General features: G+C 43.5%; 1 protein-coding gene across 1 annotated transcript in view; it reads left to right on the top strand.

Moving 5' to 3' along the window:
• The first annotated feature begins 1,257 nt into the window (after positions 1-1,257).
• Positions 1,258-23,746, top strand: part of LOC309553570 (venom factor-like) — a 424,228-nt gene continuing 401,739 nt past the window's right edge. Inside the window, exons 1-2 of the mRNA XM_082254842.1 lie at positions 1,258-1,352; positions 17,246-17,432. Of these exons, the coding sequence (XP_082110968.1) occupies positions 1,285-1,352; positions 17,246-17,432 (255 nt within the window). The 5' untranslated portion in view covers positions 1,258-1,284. The remainder of the gene's footprint in view (positions 1,353-17,245; positions 17,433-23,746) is intronic.

The following is a 23,746-nucleotide window of genomic DNA, read 5'->3' as shown; positions in this document are numbered from 1 at the left end:
GAACATCGCCATATGTCCGCATTATCGGCGAACGAGGAAAATTCGCCGCGAACAGACTGCTGGGCGAACCGCAAGGCCATCATTATATGTGTGCACATGTGTGTTTGCTTGTGTATACTTTGTGTGTGTGTGTCTACATGTGTGTCTGTATATGTGTGTTTGTGTATGTGTGTGTGTACACATAGGTCTGTCTGTGTCTGTAGCTGTACATATACAGTATACATGTGTGTGTATGTATGTATGTATATATATATGTGTGTGTGTGAATGTCTTTTACTTTTAATCCTGACCCCCCTATTCCTGAACCAATAGAGCTGCTTTTGTAGGTCTTGTTGGTAATAGCAGCAAGGACTGCTGCTCCTCTGAAATGCAATCCATGTTCAGATTGCTTTTCAGAGGCATTTGGCAGGCAGTAAAGAGGCAATATGTTGCCTCCTCACCCCCTGATTTAAGCCCATAAATGCAGCATCACTACACCGCAACCATACAATGCACACAGTTGTGGGGTAGTTGCAGTGCAGCCCCATTCACCCTGGGTATACCTCCAGCTGCAGCAACAGCATGTGTACACCCCCAGCTCCTGCATCTGCAGCTAAAGAGGTAGAAGTTGTGGGTGGTGAAAACGGCTCAATCATGTGGTTTTACTGCCCCTTCAACCTGACATGTGCACAAGCCCTTGGTTCACATCAGTGTGGCTGTGTGCTGCGTGTAGGGCAGCCCATTCATTTCAATGGGCTTCCCTACCCGCAGATATGCAGGAAAAGAAGTCCCCGATCCTTTATTTAAAATTGCGCTGCACCAAAAGCACGTGTGGGGTATCATTAAGAATAATGGCACCCCTAAAGAACAGTGTATGTGTGTCAGGAATGAGCGTGATTTTGCATGTGTTCTGTGATACACAGTAACGTGAACCAAGCCTTGGACCGGGGTGCCTCAAGACAAAAAAATACTTTTCAAGGAAGCCCTGACTGGAAAAAGATTGAGAAACACTGATCTAAACTGACCATTAAAAAAACAAAACAGAACATGATTTACGGGAAATGCTACTCCAGCAAAGATCCCTGACCCTTAGATCTGTTTGTCAACCCTGCTGTTCTGTTTGTCAACAGTAAATACTGTGGAAAGAGATTTTGCAATGCTTATAAAGGTGAAACAGATCTTTGTTTGTAGACCTTGGTAATCCTATTCATTCATTAATTAGAAGGATTGTTAAGGTGAGACTCTAAACCTATGCTATATAACCCTCCCCGATCACCCAGGCAGATCATAGCCTCTGGGGACATCATGGGGTACAGAACTCTCTGTCTCTTACTGCTGAGTTATCTGGCTGGATCCTCCTATGGCCAAACACTGTGAGTACTATGGTCCCTGAATTTATTATTTACTTTTTATTGTAAAGTTTTTTTTTTTCTTTTTTTACTTATTTTTTCAAAATTAGTTTTTATATTTTGGTTAGTGTTGCACTTTTGGAAAGACTTTTCATCCCAAATGTATCTATAACTTGCTCAGTTTTCCTTCTTAAGGGTTTATTCACACCAGATGTGCTTGACTGTGTTGACCAATGCATGCCGATGCTTACATATGGTAAAAAAAGTGTAATGCATTTCAACCAGAACAGTAAGCACCAGTGTGTTGCATTGATGTGTGCTGCCGTGCAATAAAAAAGGAAAAAAAAAGGCCCTGCATTATTTCAATATTTAACCACTTTAATACAGGGCACTTCCCTCCCTTCCTGCCCAGGCCAATTTTCCCCTTTTAGCGCTGTTGCATTTTGAATGACAATTGCGCGGTCATGCAACACTGTACTTACACCAAATTTATGTCATTTTCCCCCCACCAATAGAGCTTTCTTTCGGTGGTATTTGATCACCTGTGCAATTTTTACTTTTTGCTAAACAAATAAAAAAAGACCGAAAAGTTAAAAAAAAAAAAAAAAAAAAATTTTTGTTTATGTTATACAATTTTGTAAATAAATAATTTTTTTCCTGCACTGATGAGCACTGATGAGACTGCACTGACAGGCACTGATGAGGAGGCACTGATGGGGTGGCACTAATGGGGTGGCACTGATGGGGTGGCACTGATAGACGGCACTGATAGGCGGCACTGATATGCGTCACTGATAGGCACTGATATGTGGCACTGATAGGTAGCACAGATATGCAGCATTGGTGGGCACTGATAGGCGGCACTGCTGGGCACTGATAGGCGGCATTGATGGACACTGATAGGTGGCACTGACGGGCATTGATAGGTGGCACTGACGGGCACTAATGGGCACTGATAGGCAGCACTGGTGGGCACTGATGGGCACTGATGGGCGGCACTGATCGGCACTGACGGGCGGCACTGATGGGCACTAATGGGCACTGATAGGCGGCACTGGTGGGCAATAATGGGCACTGGTGGGCGACACTAAAGAATGGCAGTGATGGGCACTTGTGGGCAGCACTGATAGGGAGGACACTGGTGGGCATCACTGATGGGGAGGGCAATGGGGGGCTCCCTGAGCCCTGATTGCCATCCCTGGTGGCCATAGTGGGCATCCCTGGGGTCATAGTGGGCATCCCTGGTGGATCTAGTGGCATCCCCCCCGAGGGTCTGCACTGGTAATCAATGATCTGATTACTAGTGCCGACCCCCCCCCCCCCCCATCCTGTCAGGGGAGCCGCCGATCGGCGCTCCTTTACTCGTTCCTGTCAGGCACGAACTAAGGAAAGCCGATCAACGGCTGTTCCTGTTTATGATGTGACCAGCCGTGATTGGACACGGCTGATCACATGGTAAAGAGCCTCCGTCAGAGGCTCTTTACCGAGATCGGAGATGCAGGGTGTCAGACTGACACCTCGCATCACCGATCGCCGCTCTGCCCGCCCCCGGGGGGCGCCCAGAGCGGAGTTATCCTGCCGCCGTCATATGACGTCCGGTCAGGATAACTCAACCACATTCCCGCCGTCAATTTGTAATAGGGCGGGCGGGAAGTGGTTAAGCGTGCTTCAAAGTGCGTAAACGCATGAGTCAAAACAGTCAATTTAAGTTACCTATATAAATAAAGTAAGCACTGCAGAACAACAAACACATTGCAGTGTGAATAGAGGGATAGGAACCAGAATATTTAATGCAACGGCAACAGTCTTTGTACAGAGTATATACTGTATGAATAAATATATATATATATAGATATATATATAGATATATATCTATATATATCTATATATATATATATATATATATATATATATATATATATATATATATATATATATATATATATATATATATATATATTGGATCTCACAAAAGTGAGTACACCCCTCACATTTTTGTAAATTTTTTATTATATCTTTTCATGTGACAACACTGAAGAAATGACACTTTGCTACAATGTACAGTAGTGAGTGTACAGCTTGTATAACAGTGTAAACTTGCTGTCCCCTCAAAATAACTCAACCCACAGCCATTAATGTCTAAACCGCTGGCAACAAAAATGAGTACACCCCTAAGTGACAATGTCCAAATTGGGCCCAAAGTGTCAATATATTGTGTGGCCACCGTCATTTTCCTGCACTGTCTTAACCCTCTTGGGCATGGAGTTCACCAGAGCTTCACAGGTTGCCACTGGAGTCCTCTTTGACTCCTCCATGACGACATCACGGAGCTGGTGGATGTTAGAGACCTTGCGCTCCTCCAACTTCCATTTGAGGATGCCCCACAGATGCTCAATAGGGTTTAGGTCTAGAGCAGGGGTACTCAAATGTAAACTTGAAAGGTCCACTTACAAATTTTCCATTCAGTCCGAGGTCCGGAAAAGTGACCGTCAAATTCCAAATACAGAACGCCAACAACAAAAAAAGGCATTCCCCAAAACTTGCCCCCATCCAATGCAGAGCGACCATTGTGCGTGCCCCCATTAATGAAAAGCAACCAGTGTGCATGCCCCCATTAATGCAGAGTGACCATGTGCGTGCCCCCATTAATGCAGAGCGACCATGTGCGTGCCCCCATTAATGCAGAGTGACCATGTGTGTGCCCCCATTAATGCAGAACGACCATGTGTGTGCCCCCATTAATGCAGAGCGTGTCCCCATTAATGCAGAGCGACCATGTGCGTGCCCCCATTAATGCAGAGCGACCATGTGTGTGCCCCCATTAATGCAGAGGGTGTCCCCATTAATGCAGAGCGACCATGTGTGTGCCCCCATTAATGCAGAGCGACCATGTGTGTGCCCCTATTAATGCAGAGCGTGTCCCCATTAATGCAGAGCGACCATGTGCGTGCCCCCATTAATGCAGAGTGACCATGTGCGTGCCCCCATTAATGCAGAGTGACCATGTGCGTGCCCCCATTAATGCAGAGCAACCGTGTGTGTGCCCCCATTAATGCAGAGTGACCAGTGTGTGTGCCCCAAATAATGCAGAGTGACCAGTGTGTGTGCCCTCAATAATGCAGAGTGACCAGTGTGTGTACCCCCAATAATGCAGAGTGACCAGTGTGTGTGCCCTCAATAATGCAGAGTGACCAGTGTGTGTGCCCCCAATAATGCAGTGACCAGTGTGTGTGCCCCCAATAATGCAGTGACCAGTGTTTGTGCCCCCAATAATGCAGAGTGACCAGTGTGCGTGCCCCCAATAATGCAGAGTGACCAGTGTGCGTGCCCCCAATAATGCAGAGTGACCAGTGTTTGTGCCCCCAATAATGCAGAGTGACCAGTGTTTGTGCCCCCAATAATGCAGAGTGACCAGTGTTTGTGCCCCCAATAATGCAGAGTGACCAGTGTTTGTGCCCCCAATAATGCAGAGTGACCAGTGTGCGTGCCCCCAATAATGCAGAGTGACCAGTGTGCGTGCCCCCAATAATGCAGTGACCAGTGTTTGTGCCCCCAATAATGCAGTGACCAGTGTGCGTGCCCCCAATAATGCAGAGTGAAAAGTGTTTGTGCCCCCAATAATGCAGTGACCAGTGTGCGTGCCCCCATTAATCTGGACCGCCGAGGTCTGCTTCCTTCTGTCATCAGCGGGGGGGTTAGAATTGAGAGGATCGGAGTGGCTGTGTTTAGCGCTGCATGATTACAAAAAGCCGAGTACAAGTTCTTCTTACCCGACGGAGAGGATGTCCTACAAAGTCCCGCCTCCTGGACACTGGCTCCTATGATAGACGTCACCAGTGTTCTGTCTATCATAGGTAACAGCCGGCCCAGGAGGCGGGACTTTGTAGGACATCCTCTCCGCCGCAGAAGAACTTGTACTCGGCTTTTTGTAATCATGCAGCGCTAAACACAGCCAGTCCGATCCTCCCGATCCTCTCCATTCTGTCCCCCGCTGAGACAGAAGGAAGCAGACCGCTTCGGCGGTCCAGATTTTAATCCGTGTGGGTCCGGAGGCGGCCCGGAGTCCGCCTATTGAGGACCCCGGGTCTAGAGACATGCTTGGCCAGCTTCTTTAGCAAGCACGTGGTCGTCTTGGAGGTGTGTTTGGGATCGGTATCATGTTGGAATACTGCCCTGCGGCCCAGTCTCCGAAGGGAGGGCATCATGCTCTGCTTCAGTATGTCACAGTACATGTTGGCATTCATGGTTCCCTCAATGAACTGTAGCTCCCCAGTTCCGGCAGCACTCATGCAGCTCCAGACCATGACACCTCCACCATCATGCTTGACTGTAGGCAAAACACACTTGTCTTTGTACTTCTCACCTGGTTGCTGCCACACATGCTTGACACCATCTGAACCAAATAGGTTTATCTTGGTCTCATCAGAGCACAGGACATGGTCCCAGTAATCCATGTTCTTAGTCTGCATGTTTTCAGAAAACTGTTTGCGGGCTTTCTTGTGCATCATCTTTAGAAGAGACTTTCTTCTGGGATGACAGCCATGCAGACCAATTTGATGCAGTGTGTGGCGTATGGTTTAAGCACTGACAGGCTGACCTCCCATCCCTTCAACCTCTGTAGCAATGCTGGCAGCACTCATACGTCTATTTCCCAAAGACAACCTCTGGATATGACGTTGAGAACGTGCACTCTACGTCTTTGGTCGACCATGGCGAGGCCTGTTCTGAGTGGAACCTGTCCTGTTAAACCGCTCTATGGTCTTGGCCACTGTGCTGCAGCTCAGTTTCGGGGTCTTGGCAATCCTCTTATAGCCTAGGCCATCTTTACGTAGAGCAACAATTATTTTTTTCAGATCCTCAGAGAGTTCTTTGCCATGAGGTGCCATGTTGAACTTCCAGTGACCAGTATGAGAGAGAGAAAGCGATAACACCAAATTTTACGCACCTGCTCCCCATTCACACCTGAGGCCTTGTAACAGTAATGAGTCACATGACACTGGGGAGGAAAAATGGCTAATTGGGTCCAATTTGGACATTTTTACTTAGGGGTGTACTTACTTTTGTTTCCAGTGGTTTAGACATTAATGGCTGTGTGTTGAGTTATTTTGAGGGGACAAAATTTACACTGTTATACAAGCTGTACACTCACTAAATTACATTGTAGCAAAGTGTCATTTCTTCAGTGTTGTCACATGAAAAGATACAGTATAAAAAAATATTTACAAAAACGTGAGGGGTGTACTCACTTTTGTGAGATACTGTATATGTGTATATTTATACATATTTATTTATTTTTTATACTATTTTTTGTATTTAAATAATATGTTACATTTAAAGTACCTCTGACACGCTAACAAACAAAGAAACCTCTCATAGGTATAAAAATTAAGGAACTAGGCATGACTGCACATACCTAGGCTACTTTGCCTTCTTCATTGTTGGTTACTGTGCCATTTTTATTGGTGATTACTGTGCTCTCTTCAATGGTGATTACTGTGCCCCCTTCATTGTTTGTTACTGGGTCCCCTTCATTGGTGGGTACTGTGCACCCCTCATTATTGGTCACTGTGCTCTCTTCATTGCAGGTTGCTATGCCCCCTTATTTGTTGGTTACTTTGCCCCCTTCATTGGTGGTTAGTGTGCCATCATTAATATATTCTCTTCATTGATGTTTACTGTGCTGCCCCATTTTATTGGTGATTGCTGCGCCCTCTTTATTGTTGGTTACTGTGCCCCCTTCATTGGTTGTTACTGAGCCCCCTTCATTGGCTCTTAATGTGCACCCTTCATTGTTGGTCACTGTGCCCCATTGTATTGTTGATTATCATGCTCTCTTCATTGGTGGTTACTTTGTCCCCTTCATTGTTGGTTATTGTGCCCCATTTTACTGGTGATTACTGTGCCCTCTTTATTGTTGGTCACTGTGTCCCCTTCATTGGTAATTACTGTGCTCCCTTTATTGGTTGTTAATGTGCCCTCTTCATTGGTGGTTACTGTGCCCTCTTCATTGGTGGTTACTGTGCCCTCTTCATTGGTGGTTACTGTGCCTTCTTCTTTGGTGGTTACTATGACGCCTTCATTATTGGTTACTGTGTCCACTTTATTGGTGGCTACTGTGGCTTCTTTATGGGTAATTACTGTGCCCCATCATTTTTGAGGAAAGTTTATAGATAGGTAATACCCTGAATCATGTATGTTGTTTAGGAGCTCTGACTTCACTTTCTGCACACTTGTTGCAGGTCATTAAATCAGAAAGCACTTAAAGACACTCTTTTGATAATCTACGTAAATAAAGACTTATACGACATTTTAAAATGTGTGTATAAATGTACTATCATTATCTTCTATAAATGGAATCCTCACCTCCTTGCATGGCTACATTACTAGTATATCCCAGCAAGGGCACACTTGTGAAGTACCGGCAAGTAGACATGGGGCAAATACCCCCCTGTTTAGTTTGCAGCAGAACTCCCTAACAGGGGAAAATCACAAGGGCCCATTTTCAAGGCTTGTATGCAAGTAATTGGCCATAAAAGGGGTATGGGGTTCTGGATACTGCCCTGGGGGGACATGTACCAATGCAATTTTTTTTATAAACAATCCTTTTTTTTTTTTGGAGCAATGATTGTAATTGTGCTTAAAGTGCAACTATAAAAATAAAAAAAATCTTTAAATATAGTGCCTGTGGGGTCCCATTAGTGTGCCTGTAAAGTGGCACATCTGTAGCATGCATAAAACATGCTGCAGCAAAAATGACATTTGCAAAGAAAACATTTCTGGAAGGATTTATATGGATTTGGAGGGGAAACCCACGCCAAAATGTAAAAAACCAACGGCATAGGGTCCCCACCAAAATCCATACCAGACCATTATCTGGGCATGCAGCCTGGCAGGTCAGGAAAGGGGGGGGGGGTAACAAGCGAGCACCCCCCCCCCCCGAACCATACTAGTCTACATGCCCTCAACATGGGGGGGGGGGGTGGGTGCTGATGGGGATAAGCCACAACCCTAGCTGGTGGTTGTGGAGGTCTGCGGGGGGCCCCCATATCCCACCCCACCTATGTGAATGAGTATCAGGTATATAGCACCCCTACCCATTCACCAAAAAAGTGTACAAACATTCATAAAAACAAGAGACAAGTTTTTGACAAATCCTTTATTAAAAGATAAAAAAATAGTGTCCTTCGATGTAAATTCATCGTCAATCACGCTGCCCACCGACCCAAAAAAAACAAAAACAAAGAACCTCCACCTCCTAGGATGGCCTTCTGCCGAATGCCTCCTCTCTGCTTTGACATTTCTTATATAGGTAAGGAGTGGGGCCAACTGGTTACATCACTCGGTGACCGCCCCCTTCTGACGTCACGGACCGGTGAATGCTGGGCCTGTGATGTCAGAAGGGGGCGGTGCCATCGGGTGATGTAGCCAGGTGGTCCTGCCCCTTACCTATAAAAGAGTAATAAAATAATAAAAACCCATTGACAGCTGATGACTCATCGGTTGTTAAGGACACCACGGCCGACTTCCTAGCCCCGCTCCTTAACAACCAGCTTACAGTGCGCCCTGATTGGGCAAAGCTTTGCCCAATCAGAGGGCAGAATGCACTGTGCAGTGCTCAGTGTATTGCAGAGTGTTCGTCAAAGCGAACATCCTACAAATTCGGGTTTTCGGAGAACGGCCAAACAGGCAAATGTTCAGCCTGAACTCATTTTCAGGCCGAACTGTTCGCCCATCCCTAGCGGTAAGCAGGTAAAACCACAGAATGGAGATGCAGCTGCTATTGAGGAATTTGCTGTATTTGAATAAAGTGCACCTTTAACTTTATTGCTGTCTCAAGGATCTAACAATCCTCCTATGCAATAGCATTGGCAGGTGACAGGTCCTCTTAATGGAGGAATCAAAGGTCTATAAGACCCCCAGTGCCTCCCCTGCTCCCCACTCTAGCTAATCAAACATAGATCATGTTCTTCTCTGGAAATAGTAGCTGAGGAATGAATGAACTGAAACTGAAGTGACAAAAAAAAACTCACTTCCAGGTGATTCTACAGCAGGAATAATCGAAGATTTAGACCACTTGCTCTTTTACATGCTATAATGAGAGGACATTGTTAGTCCGCACGCTAGTACCAACAACATGGCCACCTCCAAGGCAGCAAAACTAGCGGGTGGACTAACAATGTCCAATCATTATAGCGTGTACCGTAGTGTATAGGCTGCATGTGTTCTGTGAAAACACCAAATGGTCAAAATCTCCAATTATTCCTGCTGTAGAGTCGCCAGAAGTGACATGGTTGGAGATTTCGGCAAGTTGGAGTTTTCGGCAGAACACCGGCTTCATTACTAGCAGCGGATATCAAGGATCGGATGTTCCTCAATCTACTCCTGCTCTCACTGTTTAGCCAATTTACTGCAGTCCTGGACCCCCCGATAGGGATGATCAAACGGTTCGGGTCCACCATCGGTTCGGCCCGAACCTTGGGTGTTCGAGGTTTGGCCGAATTTAGAACTTTTTGCCCAAAAAGTTCGGAATTCGGCAACCAGAACCGCCCAAAATGCAATGCTTCAGGAAATGGGCTTTAAAAGCCCGTGATTGGACCAGAACCATTAGCAAAAGCCAATTGAGGGGGCAGGAGAATGCTAGGAATGTGATTTGAGTGACTAGGGGGTCCCTAGACCAATCATTAGTGAATACGCCCCCCAGTATATAAGATCACCCCGCCATATTCCTAGCATTGTTATACTGGACATGGAAGAGAGTGGAAGCAGTTCTGTTAATTTTACTTTAAAAGTGTCATTTAGCTATTTTTAGTGTGAGGAAAGGGATATCTAGTGTAGTTAGAGTGCTCCTTTACACTTAAGTTAGCTTCAAAATTTAGTTTCTGTAGGGAAAGTGTTAAGTGTAAAGGGACCGTAGTGTAGTGTAGGGTTAACTGGCAGTGACTGCTATGGCAGGGTGACAAAACCCTTCCATAGCAGGGTGACCGCTATAGAGAAATGATCATTTCTCTGAATTGCTTCGGCACACCCATATGGCTTCTCACCAGCCAAGCATTTTTTATGCTGCAGGGGCTGCCACTGCCAGTGCTTTTTTGAGGACATGTTTGATGTCAGACATGACATCTGAACATGTGTATAGGGGGTATATATAGACATATATGTCTGATAGTAGCAGAAATATATTACTGTAAATGATTTCATTAGCGCTAGCATTTATTTCTGCTACTATCACACCTATATATGTCTAGGGGTATATATTCAGACATATATGTGTATATATACCCCCTATACACATGTTCAGATGTTTTGCCTGCCTCAAAAGAACCCAAAAAAATGCCAAAAAAACGCTAGCATCAAAAAAAATGCCCAGGGGTGTTTTTGCTGGCATTTTTTGAGGGTTTTTGGAGGCAGGCAAAACATCTGAACTTGTGTATAGTGGTGTATATACACACATCCATATATTTATATACACACCTAGACATATATAGGTGTGATAGTAGCAGAAATATATGCTTGCGCTAATAAAATCATTTACAGTAATATATTTCTGCTACTATCACACCTATATATGTCTAGGTGTGTATATAAATATATGTATGTGTGTAAATATACCACTATACACAAGTTCAGATGTTTTGCCTGCCTCAAAAGAACCCCAAAAAATGCCAAAAAAACGCTAGCGTCAAAAAAAAAATGCCCAGGTGTGTTTTTGCTGGCATTTTTTGGGGGGTTTTGGAGGCAGGCAAAACATCAGAACTTGTGCACAGTACCACTATACACAAGTTCAGATGTTTTTCCTGACTGCAAAGAACCCAAAAAAAATGCCTGCTTTGAAACCGGCAAGGTGTGGAGAGAAGCTAACCCCCTGAGCTGAAAGTTTTCTAAAACATACAATCCTTTTTTTTTCTGGTTCTGGACATGCTACAGAGCTGAAACTTCACAGGTACACATTTTAGACCCCCCAGACACAAAATCACACAAAAAAAGTTCTTAAAAATAGTCATTTTTGATAAAAATGCCAATTATTGAAAAAAAAAAAGAGATTTTTTGATTTTTACTTTGGATTTCAGATCTGGGGGGTCTAAAAAGTGTACATGTGAAGTTTCAGCTCTGTAGCATGTCCAGAACCATAAAAAAAGATTGTTTGTATTAGAAAACTTTCAGACAGGGGGTTGGCTTCGCTGCTGTAACACCTTGCTGGTTTAATAGAAGGCATTTTTTTGGGTTCTTTGCAGTCAGGAAAAACATCTGAACTTGTGTATAGTGGTACTGTGCACAAGTTCTGATGTTTTGCCTGCCTCCAAAAACCCCCCAAAAATGCCAGCAAAAACACACCTGGGCATTGTTTTTTGACGCTAGCGTTTTTTTTGGCATTTTTGGGGTTCTTTTGAGGCAGGCAAAACATCTGAACTTGTGTATAGTGGTATATATACACACATACATATATTTATATACACACCTAGACATATATAGGTGTGATAGTAGCAGAAATATATTACTGTAAATGATTTCATTAGCGCAAGCATATATTTCTGCTACTATCACACCTATATATGTCTAGGTGTGTATATACATAGATGGATGTGTGTATATACACCACTATACACAAGTTCAGATGTTTTGCCTGCCTCAAAAGAACCCCAAAAAATGCCAAAAAAACGCTAGCGTCAAAAAAAAAAAAAATGCCCAGGTGTGTTTTTGCTGGCATTTTTTGGGGTTTTTTGGAGGCAGGCAAAACATCAGAACTTGTGCACAGTACCACTATACACAAGTTCAGATGTTTTTCCTGACTGCAAAGAACCCAAAAAAATGCCTTCTATTAAACCGGCAAGGTGTTACAGCAGCGGAGCCATACTCCTGTGCTGAAAGTTTTCTAATACAAACAATCTTTTTTTTATGGTTCTGGACATGCTACAGAGCTGAAACTTCACATGTACGCCTTTTGGACCCCCCAGAACTGAAATCCAAAGTAAAAATCAAAAAATCTCTTTTTTTTTTTTTTTTTTTTTAAATTTTTTCAATAATTGGCTTTTTTATCAAAAATGACAATTTTTAAGAACTTTTTTGTGTGATTTTGTGTCTGGTGAGTCTAAAAGGTGTACCTTTGAAGTTTCAGCTCTGTAGCATGTCCAGAACCAGAAAAAAAGATCATATAGGTGTTAAAGTTAAAGGAGGGTCCCGACCCACATCCCCGTTCTACTGAAAAATTATCTTTTCTTTTTCATGGTTCTGGACATGCCACAGAGCTGAAACTTCACATGCACACCTTTTAGACCCCCCCAGATACTAAATCCAAAGTAAAAATTAAAAAATCTCTCTCTTTTTTTTTAATTTTTTCAATAATTGGCTTTTTTTTATCAAAAATGACAATTTTTAAGAACTTTTTTTGTGTGATTTTGTGTCTGGGGGGTCTAAAAGGTGTACCTGTGAAGTTTCAGCTCTGTAGCATGTCCAGAACCAGAAAAAAAGATCATATAGGTGTTAAAGTTAAAGGAGGGTCCCGACCCACATCCCTGTTCTACTGAAAAATTATCTTTTTTTTCATGGTTCTGGACATGGTACAGAGCTGAAACTTCACATGCACACCTTTTAGACCCCCCAGATACTAAATCCAAAGTAAAAATTAAAAAATCTCTCTTTTTTTTAATTTTTTCAATAATTTTTTTTATCAAAAATGACAATTTTTAAGAACTTTTTTTTGTGTGATTAATAGTTAATGGGGCATGACCCAGAACCCTAGGCACTTTTTAGGGGCATTTATTGGGTTTTAGGGCTTAAAAATTGTGTTTTTTGATTACCGAAGTTCGAGTCCCATTGATTTCAATGGGGTTCTGAAATCCGAACCGAACTTTTGGGAAATTCGGGTGTTCTGGTCGAACCGAACTTTTCAAAAGTTCGATCATCCCTACCCCCCGAAGGTGAGCCCAGGAACCACTGCGGGTGGGGGCCAACTGTGGAACGGGGGGGGGGAGGTGGTGCTGTCTAAAAGCTGGAACATCAGCCCCATCTCACTACCATAAAAGTAATTGCAGCTGTAAAGCCTTTTACTGAACAATTGCTCATGGCTGGAATAAAATGTGTTTTTTTTACCTTTTGATGTCCAGGATGTTTACAATCAGCCTAAGAATTACAAGTGGTTAAACTCAGACCACTATGTTGCAAATGCTTTGGTTTCATTTGGACTCCTGCCCTGGGATGTCAACAGACACTCTTGGAGCTCTGTAAACTTTGGCTTTGAAAGTTTTGTAATACTGTAAATGTGGCAGAACGTGTTCCTACAAAGAGGCTTTTATAAAAATGGAGGGAATGAAACCCTAAATTAAGTTTTCTACTATTGATGCTAAAAAAGAGTGGACTATACCTCCACTTTTCCTTTTCCTCCTACTTGGAGGTGCATGGTACCAGGGTTTAGAGATTATTTCTGATGTCCACTCATTTGCCTAGAAATCCCACCCTGAAATCCATTTGGCCGAATCATTGTCCAATTACAGATTTGGGGGAAGGTAATGCTACAGATTTGGGAGAAGGTAATGTGACCAGATTGTATTCAGCTGAGAAAAAATAGCAGAAAATAGCCAGGTCTCCCATGCCAGTCCTACCCATCATGTGTGGTAAGGCTGTGCAAATCTTAGGACTCATATAGAATTACAAATATTTGGTTTATGGCTGTTTGTCAAAGTTTAACTAGTTCCAGACTTTGGACGTGATATACATGCCCAGAAAAGGGCAACAATGTACAGAGGAAAGTGTAACACATCCAGTCCTTCTGCCCTGCTCCCCCTCTCTGTACACAGCAATTTGTCTCTGATTAATCAAAGCTGGCATTGCTGTGTACACAGAGTCAGAGAAGCTGTAGCTGTAAAAAAATAAATAAAAAAATAAGCAGTCAACAATGTTTATCAACAAGCTGCTCATACAAACATACAAAGTAACATAATGTTACTTTTGTATCTATCCATTCATCTGCAGATATAAGGGATTTAATCTGCAGATGAACTCAGTTAAAGCAAAAATGTTTTTTTTTTTTTTTTTTTTTTTTTCAATTAAAAAAAAAACAAACAGCCCTAAGTAACTCTTTATTCTCCTTATCCATTCAATCATTTACCTGCTGTTTTTCTTTTTTTTTTTTTTTTATTAATTTGTCCTGTTTTATTAACCATTAATGTGTAAACTTTTTTTATTTGTCTTGTTCATTAATATTTTTACGCATTTACCATTATCTTACACGTTTCACATTTAAAAGAAAGGCAAAATAAAAAAAAATAAAAACACAAACTTTTTTTCATTTGCAAATAACTTTGTAATGCTTTGTGCCAGAATCACAATTTTAGTGTCATTTTTAAACAGGACAAAGATAAAATGCACACTTGTTATCTGCAGTAACAATAAGTTTTGTTATGTTTCATTTTTTAAGGATTGCAAGAAAAAATAAATAATTTGTTGTAATACAATAATTACAAAAGAAAAACATTGTTTGTCCTTAAAAACACAATATTTGTATTACCTTGTTATCTTAAGTAGTGACGAATGCTGAATAAACAGGTCCATAGCAGAATTGTAAATATTGCTCTGATCCATAGAGGGTGAAAAGGAGTGGTAAAGTGGGTAATTATTGTTTAATACACTTTTAACTATAAAACAATTAAACTGTCCCTGCAAAATGAACTGTCAAAGTATTCTTTAGACCAGGGGTAGGCAACCTTTCAGAGATTGAGATCTACCTGGACAGCATGGAGGAAAGCAAAGATCCATGGTGGGAAGGGGGGGGGGGAGGGGCGTGAAGTCTACTATGCGGCGCCCTTTAAAAAAAACAAAAAACGATCAAGTTCCTAATAAAAAGACAGCATCACAGTAGTGTCCTCTGTCCCCTTCACATTATCCTCCCACTGTAGTGTCCTGTGCCCCCCATAGCAGTGCCCTCTGCCCCTCTCCCCTCACAGTAGTGTTCTGTACCTCCGAAATCAGTGTCCTCTGCCCCTTCACATCACCCCCCCCCATTGTAGTGAGCTCTGCCCCCCTCCCTCCAGAGTAGTGTTCTGTAATCACCCCCCCCCCCCCAATGCCATGCCCTCTGCCCCCTTCACATCACCCCCCACCCTGTAGTATCCCCTGCCCCCACAGTAGTATCCTGTACCCCCAAATGTGGTTTCCTCTGCCCTTTCACATCACCCATCCACCCACTGTCCTATACCCCCCAATGCTGGGTCCCCTGGCACGTTCACAACACCACCCAACTGTAGTGTCCTCTCCCCCCTTCCTCCCCCAAGTAGTGTCCTGTACCCCCCAAAACAGTGTCATCTGAGCCCCTTCACATCAAGCCTCCACCCATAGTGTCTTCTGTCCCTTTTCCAACAGTGTACCCCCACCCCCCACATACACACAGCACTGTGTAGGTATCACTTACCTGCAAGTGTGTGTTCATCAGAGCAGAGATCAGGAGAGAGCATAGTGCAGGGTGGAAGGTGGGAGTGGGAGCTGCCAGAGTTCATATTAGCAAGCTGGTGATTGGTTGCTAGGACCACTTAGCAACCAATCACTGAGCAGCTCCCACCCTCCATCCAGCTCCTGCCTCCCGCTTTCCGCTGTGCAGTTAAGAGCCGTAGTCACAATCCACCTGTCAGTCACCTGTCAACCAGTTGATGGTGATGCTTGCCTTGCCAACCCTTCAGTTAGACATTCCATAATTTAAACGTACAATCAATCACTGTAAATTCATGAATATCTGTGTATTGTTGTAATTACATTGACTAATAAAATCGTCAGCCAAAATATTGCCTACAGCTTTAGGCACATCATTTATCAGTTGAAGGCATTAAAAAAAAAAAAAAAAAAAAAAAACGTTTATACTCACCTCTATGCTGCAGTATTGGTGTAATGCTGCAGCTATACCAAGTCGGCTCTAAGACCAAGAACTGAGAAATCTCATGACTGCTGTTCACTCAGTTCTTGGTCTGCTCAGAGCAAAGACCAGTAACTGTCAGTCACCACTCTCCAGTCTGCTTCTCCTGTGCTCACTTGAGCGCCAGACAGGAGAGGGGGTGGGTGCAGCTGGATCCGGCTTTCAGAAGCTAGCTGAGAGGTGGAGCCAGCTCTCAATCAGGGACCCGGGTGGATCCTGACAATATTGTTGGTATCCTTCCAGAGACTAGAGCAGCAATAGCCCACTCTCAGCTGACTCTTCTTCACTGGAGAAGACTCCTGTGACCCACAGGTAAAGTATGGCCAAAAAAGCTTTTATCTATACTTCTCTTTTAATGAATTTGTATATTTTTAATTTCACCCTCTAACCGCATAATAGGCCTTCTTTATAGTATTTTTTAAAATTAGCATTGGAAGATATCCCCGATGGCAGTGCCCAGATTCCCATAACTTTTGTTTAACGATAGCTTGCTTATTCATCCTGCAAGTAGCCAAGAATCTTCCACCCCCACTAGAGAATTCAGTTCACTGCAAAGTCCTGGTTTGCAACATTTTAGGCACAATTAAAAAACTCTTTGTAACTTGAACTTTGGTGTGTCTGACTGTTCACTACTTACTGGGCTTTCTAAAAGGTGAAACGCCTATCTAGACTCCCCTATAAGTCCCAGTTTGAACCATTGCATTCCAGACTGTTTTAAAATTCATTTTAAAAACAGTTTTAAAGGCAGATTCTCAATAACTTTATATACAACCATTTACACACCATATTCCGCACTCTGTATTGTTTTCTTCAGCTTTGAAAAGATTCTTGGCTGTTCCTGTCCAGATCGATTTGAAGTCACCATTTCAAGTGAACTTGATTTGTTATAAAACTGAAAAATTTCCTAACAAAAAGAAATGTAAATGTATGGATCGGCACAGTAATTGTGTTAGCAGCACCTCCATTTTTTTAAGTTTATTACTCACAAATTGGTATGGTGTTATTTATCTCCTCTCAATAGATGCACTCTGATTACATCCAGCGTGCTACGTGCAGACTCTGAAGAAACAATTGTAGTAGATGGACACAATTCAGCATTTGAAGTTGAGTACTTCATCCAAGATTTCCCGGTTAAGAGCTTAATGTTAGTGCGTGGCAAGATCCTCATGAACAATGGAAACCAATACCTGGGAACGGCCAAAGTAACGGTAAGGGGTTATAGAAATTCCATCTTGTGCCATTTGTGGAGAGTTCAGCCTAATGGTAGCACATTTCATGAACACCGGTGTTCCGTGAGAATTACCTACCCGTGAGAAAAACCTACCGCTCGTCACTTCCGGTGCTCGGCACTGTATGTAACGCAGCGGTTACATTAAAACAGCTGTGCTGAAATACGAGTCATCTCCGCTCCTGTGCCTGTCACTTCCCTGCTCTCGGCAAGTAAATATAAAAGCGGCGGCGGGTGTATGAAAACATAAATCACGGAGCCGAGAGCCGCTTTTATATTTACTTGCCGAGAGCAGGGAAGTGACAGGGACAGGAGCGGAGATGACTCGTATTTCAGCACAGCTGTTTTATCTAACCGCTGCGTCGGTAGGTTTTTTTCACGGTACACCGTGATCGTTTCATACTAGTGCGCATGCGCACTAGTAAGCTCCTCAGTTCTTCCATTAGGTATCCGGGGCTCTGAGCATGCGCACTGCTGCGCTGCTCAGCTGTTTCTGTCCGGAAGTGACGAGGGTAGGTTTTTCTCACGGGGTAGGTAATTCTCACGTTACACCGGTCCAGTCGTGAAGTATGTTTCAAGGCTTTCTTAGTCCACTTTTATTGAAAAATAAACATTCCTTACTGCAGGATTTTGACATAGGGGTTTTACCTTCATACAGCATTTAAAGGCAAAAACACAGTTTAGTAATTCAGCCAGGTTGGGGGGGTCGGAGCCCTAATCCATAGTAATCCACTATACTAGAAAGCAGCCCACCGTGGGCTACACAATTCTCAACCTAGAACGCAGACTCTTATTCCAGAACACAATGGTGTTCACATGCTGCTCCTCCAGCAACTGTTACTCTAAGTGCTGAACCCTGAGGATGTCAGGTGCCTGTGACGTAACGCGTAGGAGGAGCTAGTGAAGCGAAGCATTCCTACACATAGCCGGTCATCACCCACAAGCGTCAAGCTGTCTGTCCGGCGAGGGGAGAGAACGGAAGCGTCGGCTGCATTCCACGAGCAGTAGCCGCAGTGATAGCGCTGGCTGTTATTGGAAACTTGAACTACAATTCATCTACTGACCTGTCAGGGGAACAATGCACCAAATGGTTAACCCTTACCTACATGTAAGTGAGAAGTGTTTTTAAGAAAATAAAATCTTTGATTGATACTTTAATTTGGACCTTTCTTCTTTCCTATATACATTGAGCTGATTATGGAGACAGCCCTAGGAGATTACATATTATATTCAAAGGCTTTGTCTTTTTATACTTTTTTGGTTTGTGTTTAGTGGGACACTGCTTAGTGTTTTTTTTACAGAGGTGGACTGACTGTTTCCACTTGATATCACTTCACCGGCATCATTTCACATGTCACACCATGTTGGTTCATATGCACTGCACGGATTGATGAACCCTCTATATCACTTATAAAGATTATTTATCTTTCTTGACAATATTACACTATATGCTGTTTATTTCTTATTTACATATCTGGGGATAATATGTTGAGCAGAGAAGTCACCCCACAGAGAGGACTTTTATCACATTTTGTTACACATATTGACTATAATTTTAGAGGTGAGAGTACCAGATTATCCAATTGATGAGTGGATGAACCTTGCACATACATTTTTTTTAACTTTCTTTTTTTGGACTTGCTATTACCGTATATACTGGAGTATAAATCATTGACTCGAGTATAAGCCTAGGGTGAGAATGCAGGGCGGCGGGCATGGTACAGGAGAATGCAGGGTACTGGCATGGTACAGGAGAATGCAGGGTGACTGGCATGGTGCAGGAGAATGCAGGGTACTGGCATGGTACAGGAGAATGCAGGGTACTGGCATGGTACAGGAGAATGCAGGGTGACTGGCATGGTGCAGGAGAATGCAGGGTACTGGCATGGTACAGGAGAATGCAGGGTACTGGCATGGTACAGGAGAATGCAGGGTGACTGGCATGGTACAGGAGAATGCAGGGTACTGGCATGGTGCAGGAAAATGCAGGGTACTGGCATGGTGCAGGAGAATGCAGGGTACTGGCATGGTGCAGGAGGATGCAGGGTACTGGCATGGTGCAGGAGAATGCAGGGTACTGGTATGGTGCAGGTGAATGCAGGGTACTGGCATGGTACAGGAGAATGCAGGGTACTGGCATGGTGCAGGAAAATGCAGGGTACTGGCATGGTGCAGGAGAATGCAGGGTACTGGCATGGTGCAGGAGAATGCAGGGTACTTGCATGGTACAGGAGAATGCAGGGTACTGGCATGGTACAAGAGGATCCGGGGTTGTGGGCATACTACAGGAGATGCAGTGCTGTGGGCATGGTACAGGTGGACCATGCCCGCAGCACTGCATCCCTTGTAGTATGCCCGCAGCCCTGCATAATGGCAGGTAGTGCAGCTGTTTCACTTACCTGTTCCAGAGACGCCTTCATTTTAAAAATGGCGCCGCCCGGTGCCGACACGTCATTGCGCACGCGCCGCTCGTATACTTTCGGCTATTCCCGGCCTCTCCCGAGCGGCGGCGGTGCGTGTGCGGTGACATGTATGCGCCGGGCGGCACCATTTTTAAAGCTTAAGCATGTCGGAGCGGCCAGGGACTTTTTTTTTTTTCTTGACTCAAGTATAAGCCGAGGGGGACGTTTTCAGCACAAAAAAATGTGCTGAAAAACTCGGCTTATACTCGAGTATATACAGTATATATTTTTTATCTTCGGACTCACATTGTTCAACAAGTTTTAATGCACTTTTTTGGCACCGTTTGCACATTTAGCTATTCACTTAATAGGGAATATTATTTATACACTTGTGCCTTCTATTCATTCAATATTTGATATAGATATATATATATATATATTTTTTTTTTATTTATGTGTAGCACCCTCCTAGATAGGTGCTAGGCAGGTGTAATATAGTTTGCTCTGTCTGCTTATCAGGGGAGCCTGATTATTAGTTATGCCTGTTGCATGTGTCCATGTGTGATTCATTTGGTCTGAGGGAGGCCTGTTGGACTGTTGGACAGTGGAGGAAACCCTGCCAGTGACACACAGGCTTTTGTAGCTGTCCCAGTGGGTTGGCACAGAGAGTGGTGCATCCTGGGATAGGCTATAAAAGACAAGGGCACATGTGGCAGGGGGTACGGCTGTCTCTCCTTCTGCTGCTATGGATGGTGGTCACAGGCGGTCGGCCTAGTGAACCAGGAGTGAGGAGCTGAGCCAGGAGGTCCATGAAAGCTGACTGGTGGAGTTGGAGACAGAGCAACCTTGGGAAAAACAGTGTCTGTGAGTACCGGGAAGCTTGCCAGGGGTCTGCCTAGGAAGGGGACCATTCCAGTGGGGAGTCAGTGGATGGGTGTCAACACACACAACAAGTGAGAAAGGGGGTGCCATGTTAGAACCCTGAAGAGTAATTTAAGCAGGAACACTTTATCTATCTTCACTTCAGTGGCAGGGTGAAGCATCGGCCTTGTCGCATTCTAAAGTCAGTTGTCCTCACCATTGTGAATAGTTGTCAGTTGGAGTATCCCACTTATCCCTTCTCCTATCCCAGTTCTCAATAAAACCACAAAACCAACATCCCCTGGATTGATTTTTGGCTGAGCCAAGAACTTTCATTGCTGTTTATCTGCTGTCAGTTGCTAAAGGTAACCCAGGGGAATCCAGAAAACGTAATTCTCAGCAATCCTCTAGGGGCAGTGCTACATATGTATTAATCTTTTACGGTTTATCAGATTGAGCATTTTCATATTTTTACACTTCTTGGATTATCTATACTATTTTAGCTTCATCGCACATCTAAATAGCGCACTACCCTTTGCTTTTATATTTTTTTGCAAGCTCTTGGGTACTTGTGTTAGTGAGTGATGCAGTTCATTTATAGGTGTGGATAGTAGCCATCCCAGCACCACACCTGTTCTCACACTTTATTGTTACTCTGAGTGTTGACTTGGTCAATGCAGACAGACACACATCCCCTGTATGTCCATCCATATGCTGCTTCCTATAATAGTCTCCTTGGGGGTGGAGTCCTAATCCATAGTTATCCCCTAAAAGTACTGTGCACAAATACACAAACAGAATGGTGCTTGTCCACAAAACCCAGACCCAGGATTGGAGACTGCTTCCTCATTAAGTCTCTACAAAATCTCCAGGCTCCAGGACCCAACACTAATCCAGTGTCCTCTGTATGAAAATAAGCACTCTGAGCCCCTCAACCTGTCTGGATAAGAACCCTGGTCCTATTTTCCATCCATCTGGCGGTCTGTTTCCATCCAATTTCCCTATAGAGGAGAGCGGGACGGTGTTCATGTCCGCCTGCTCAGTGGGAATTAGTGGAGCAGCATTTATACACAAAACCCTTCCCCCTAGACCGGTATGGCACACAATACAAGTCCCAGGAGAAAATGACATCTCTACATAAACAAATAAACAATTAAGCACAAGAAAACAATGGACCCCTCCACCCCAGCACCCAGTAGTCTGGACTCCGGAGGTGATCAAACAAAGTGAGAGCCTATCACCCAAATCTTATTATACTGCAGCAAACAATAGCTAATGCCAGGAAACCTGTAACAGAAAGTAAAGTTTCTTAACCCCACATCTGCTGGAATTCATTCCCCCTGCACTTAACACATCGCTCCAGGATAACAGTTCCACCATGCACAGTATGCCAAGGGGGTCCCAGAAACAGTTCCTCCAGCCCTAATTGCATGGAAAGGGTAGCTGGTATGATTCACAGCCAGTCAGGTACCCAGAGAAGTGATATAACACTCTTAGGGAAAAGGTTATTTATAACACCAAGAGGGGGTCTCTTACTTCCTGGGTCCATAGTTGGGGGGGAAGGAGGCTGGCCCCCAGGCCCCTCCAGGAGCCCAAGTCATGGTGGCTTCTTTGACACTAAGAATACAAGAAGGGTATGAGAGGGTTGGTTCTAGAGCTAGGGCTTTTTGAAAGGTTAGTGTTAGGGTTGGGGTGGCAAGGGGGGTTAGTGTAGGCTGGGGCTACTGGAAAAGTTGTTTTTTGGGTTACAGGGAGAGTAAATGTAAGGGATACAAAAAGGGTTAAATATAAGAGCTGGAGTTATAGGGAAGGTGTTTGGGTTTACAGGAAGGGTTAGTGTCAGTGATAGAGTTAGACTTACCGGGAGGGTTTGTGTTATGGTCACAGAGAGGGTTAGTGTTAGGATTGGGGCAACGTGTGAGGATTATTGTTAGGGTCACAAAGAAGGTTAGTGTGAATGTTAGTGTTAGGGTTACAGGAAGGGTTAGTGTTAGCGATGGGGTTACAGGATAGGTTATTTATAACAAAAATTAAACTTAGCACTGCTTCCACATACCTAATCACATGTGCTAAATCATTTACATCTATAAAGTGCCATGGCGTGCATTACAGTTACCGGATATGACGTCACTACATCTGTCATAGGTAGTGAGGAAGTGAAATGAGCAATTTACTCCCTTAAAAAGCCTGAAGGCGATGATTGTTTTTTTGGGTCCTGTATGCGGATAGATGCCAAAAAGTCTCACACATGTGGTATCCCCATACTCAGGAGAATCTGCAGAATGTATTTTGGGGTGTAATTTAACTTATACCCATGGCATGTGTGAGCAATATATCATTTAAGTGACAACTTTGTGTAAAAAAAAAAAAAAAATGTAATTTTGGAGAGAGAAACTTGTGGCAAAACATAAAATGTTCCATGGACTCAACATACCTCTCAGCAAATAGCTTGGGGTGTCCACTTTCCAAAAAGGGGTTATTTAGGGGGTGTTTGAACTCTCCTGGCATTTTATGCCCAACATTAGAAGCCTATGCCACACATCACCCACTCTTCTAACTAACTTGAAGACCAAGCCTTTTCTGACACTTTTTGTTTACTTGAAAAAATTATTTCTTTTTTTGCTAGAAAATTTACTTTGACCCCCCAAACATTATATATTTTTTTAAAGCAGAAGCACTACAGAATAACATGGTGGGTGTTGCAATTTTTTTTTTTTCACACAGTATTTGCGCAGTGATTTTCCTAATGCAATTTTTTTGAAAAAAAAAAAAAAACTTTTTTAATTTTAATGCACCAAAACACAATACATTGCCAAATGTTTTGGTAAAATATAAAAGATGATCTTATGCCGAGTACATAGATACCAAACACGACATGCTTTAAAATTGCAGTGGCAACAAACTACATACATTTTTAAAAGCCTTTAAAAGCCTTTACAGGTTAGATTTACAGAGGAGGTCTACTGCTAGAATTACTGCCCTTGATTGGACCTCACATGCATGGTGCAATTGCTGTTTACATAAGAGACCG

This window comes from Pelophylax lessonae, assembly GCF_965119305.1.
Source record: "Pelophylax lessonae genome assembly, chromosome: 4".
Taxonomy (NCBI): Eukaryota; Metazoa; Chordata; class Amphibia; order Anura; family Ranidae; genus Pelophylax; species Pelophylax lessonae.
Note: the sequence above shows the minus strand (reverse complement) of the source record. Positions and strands in the feature narration are given on the sequence as shown.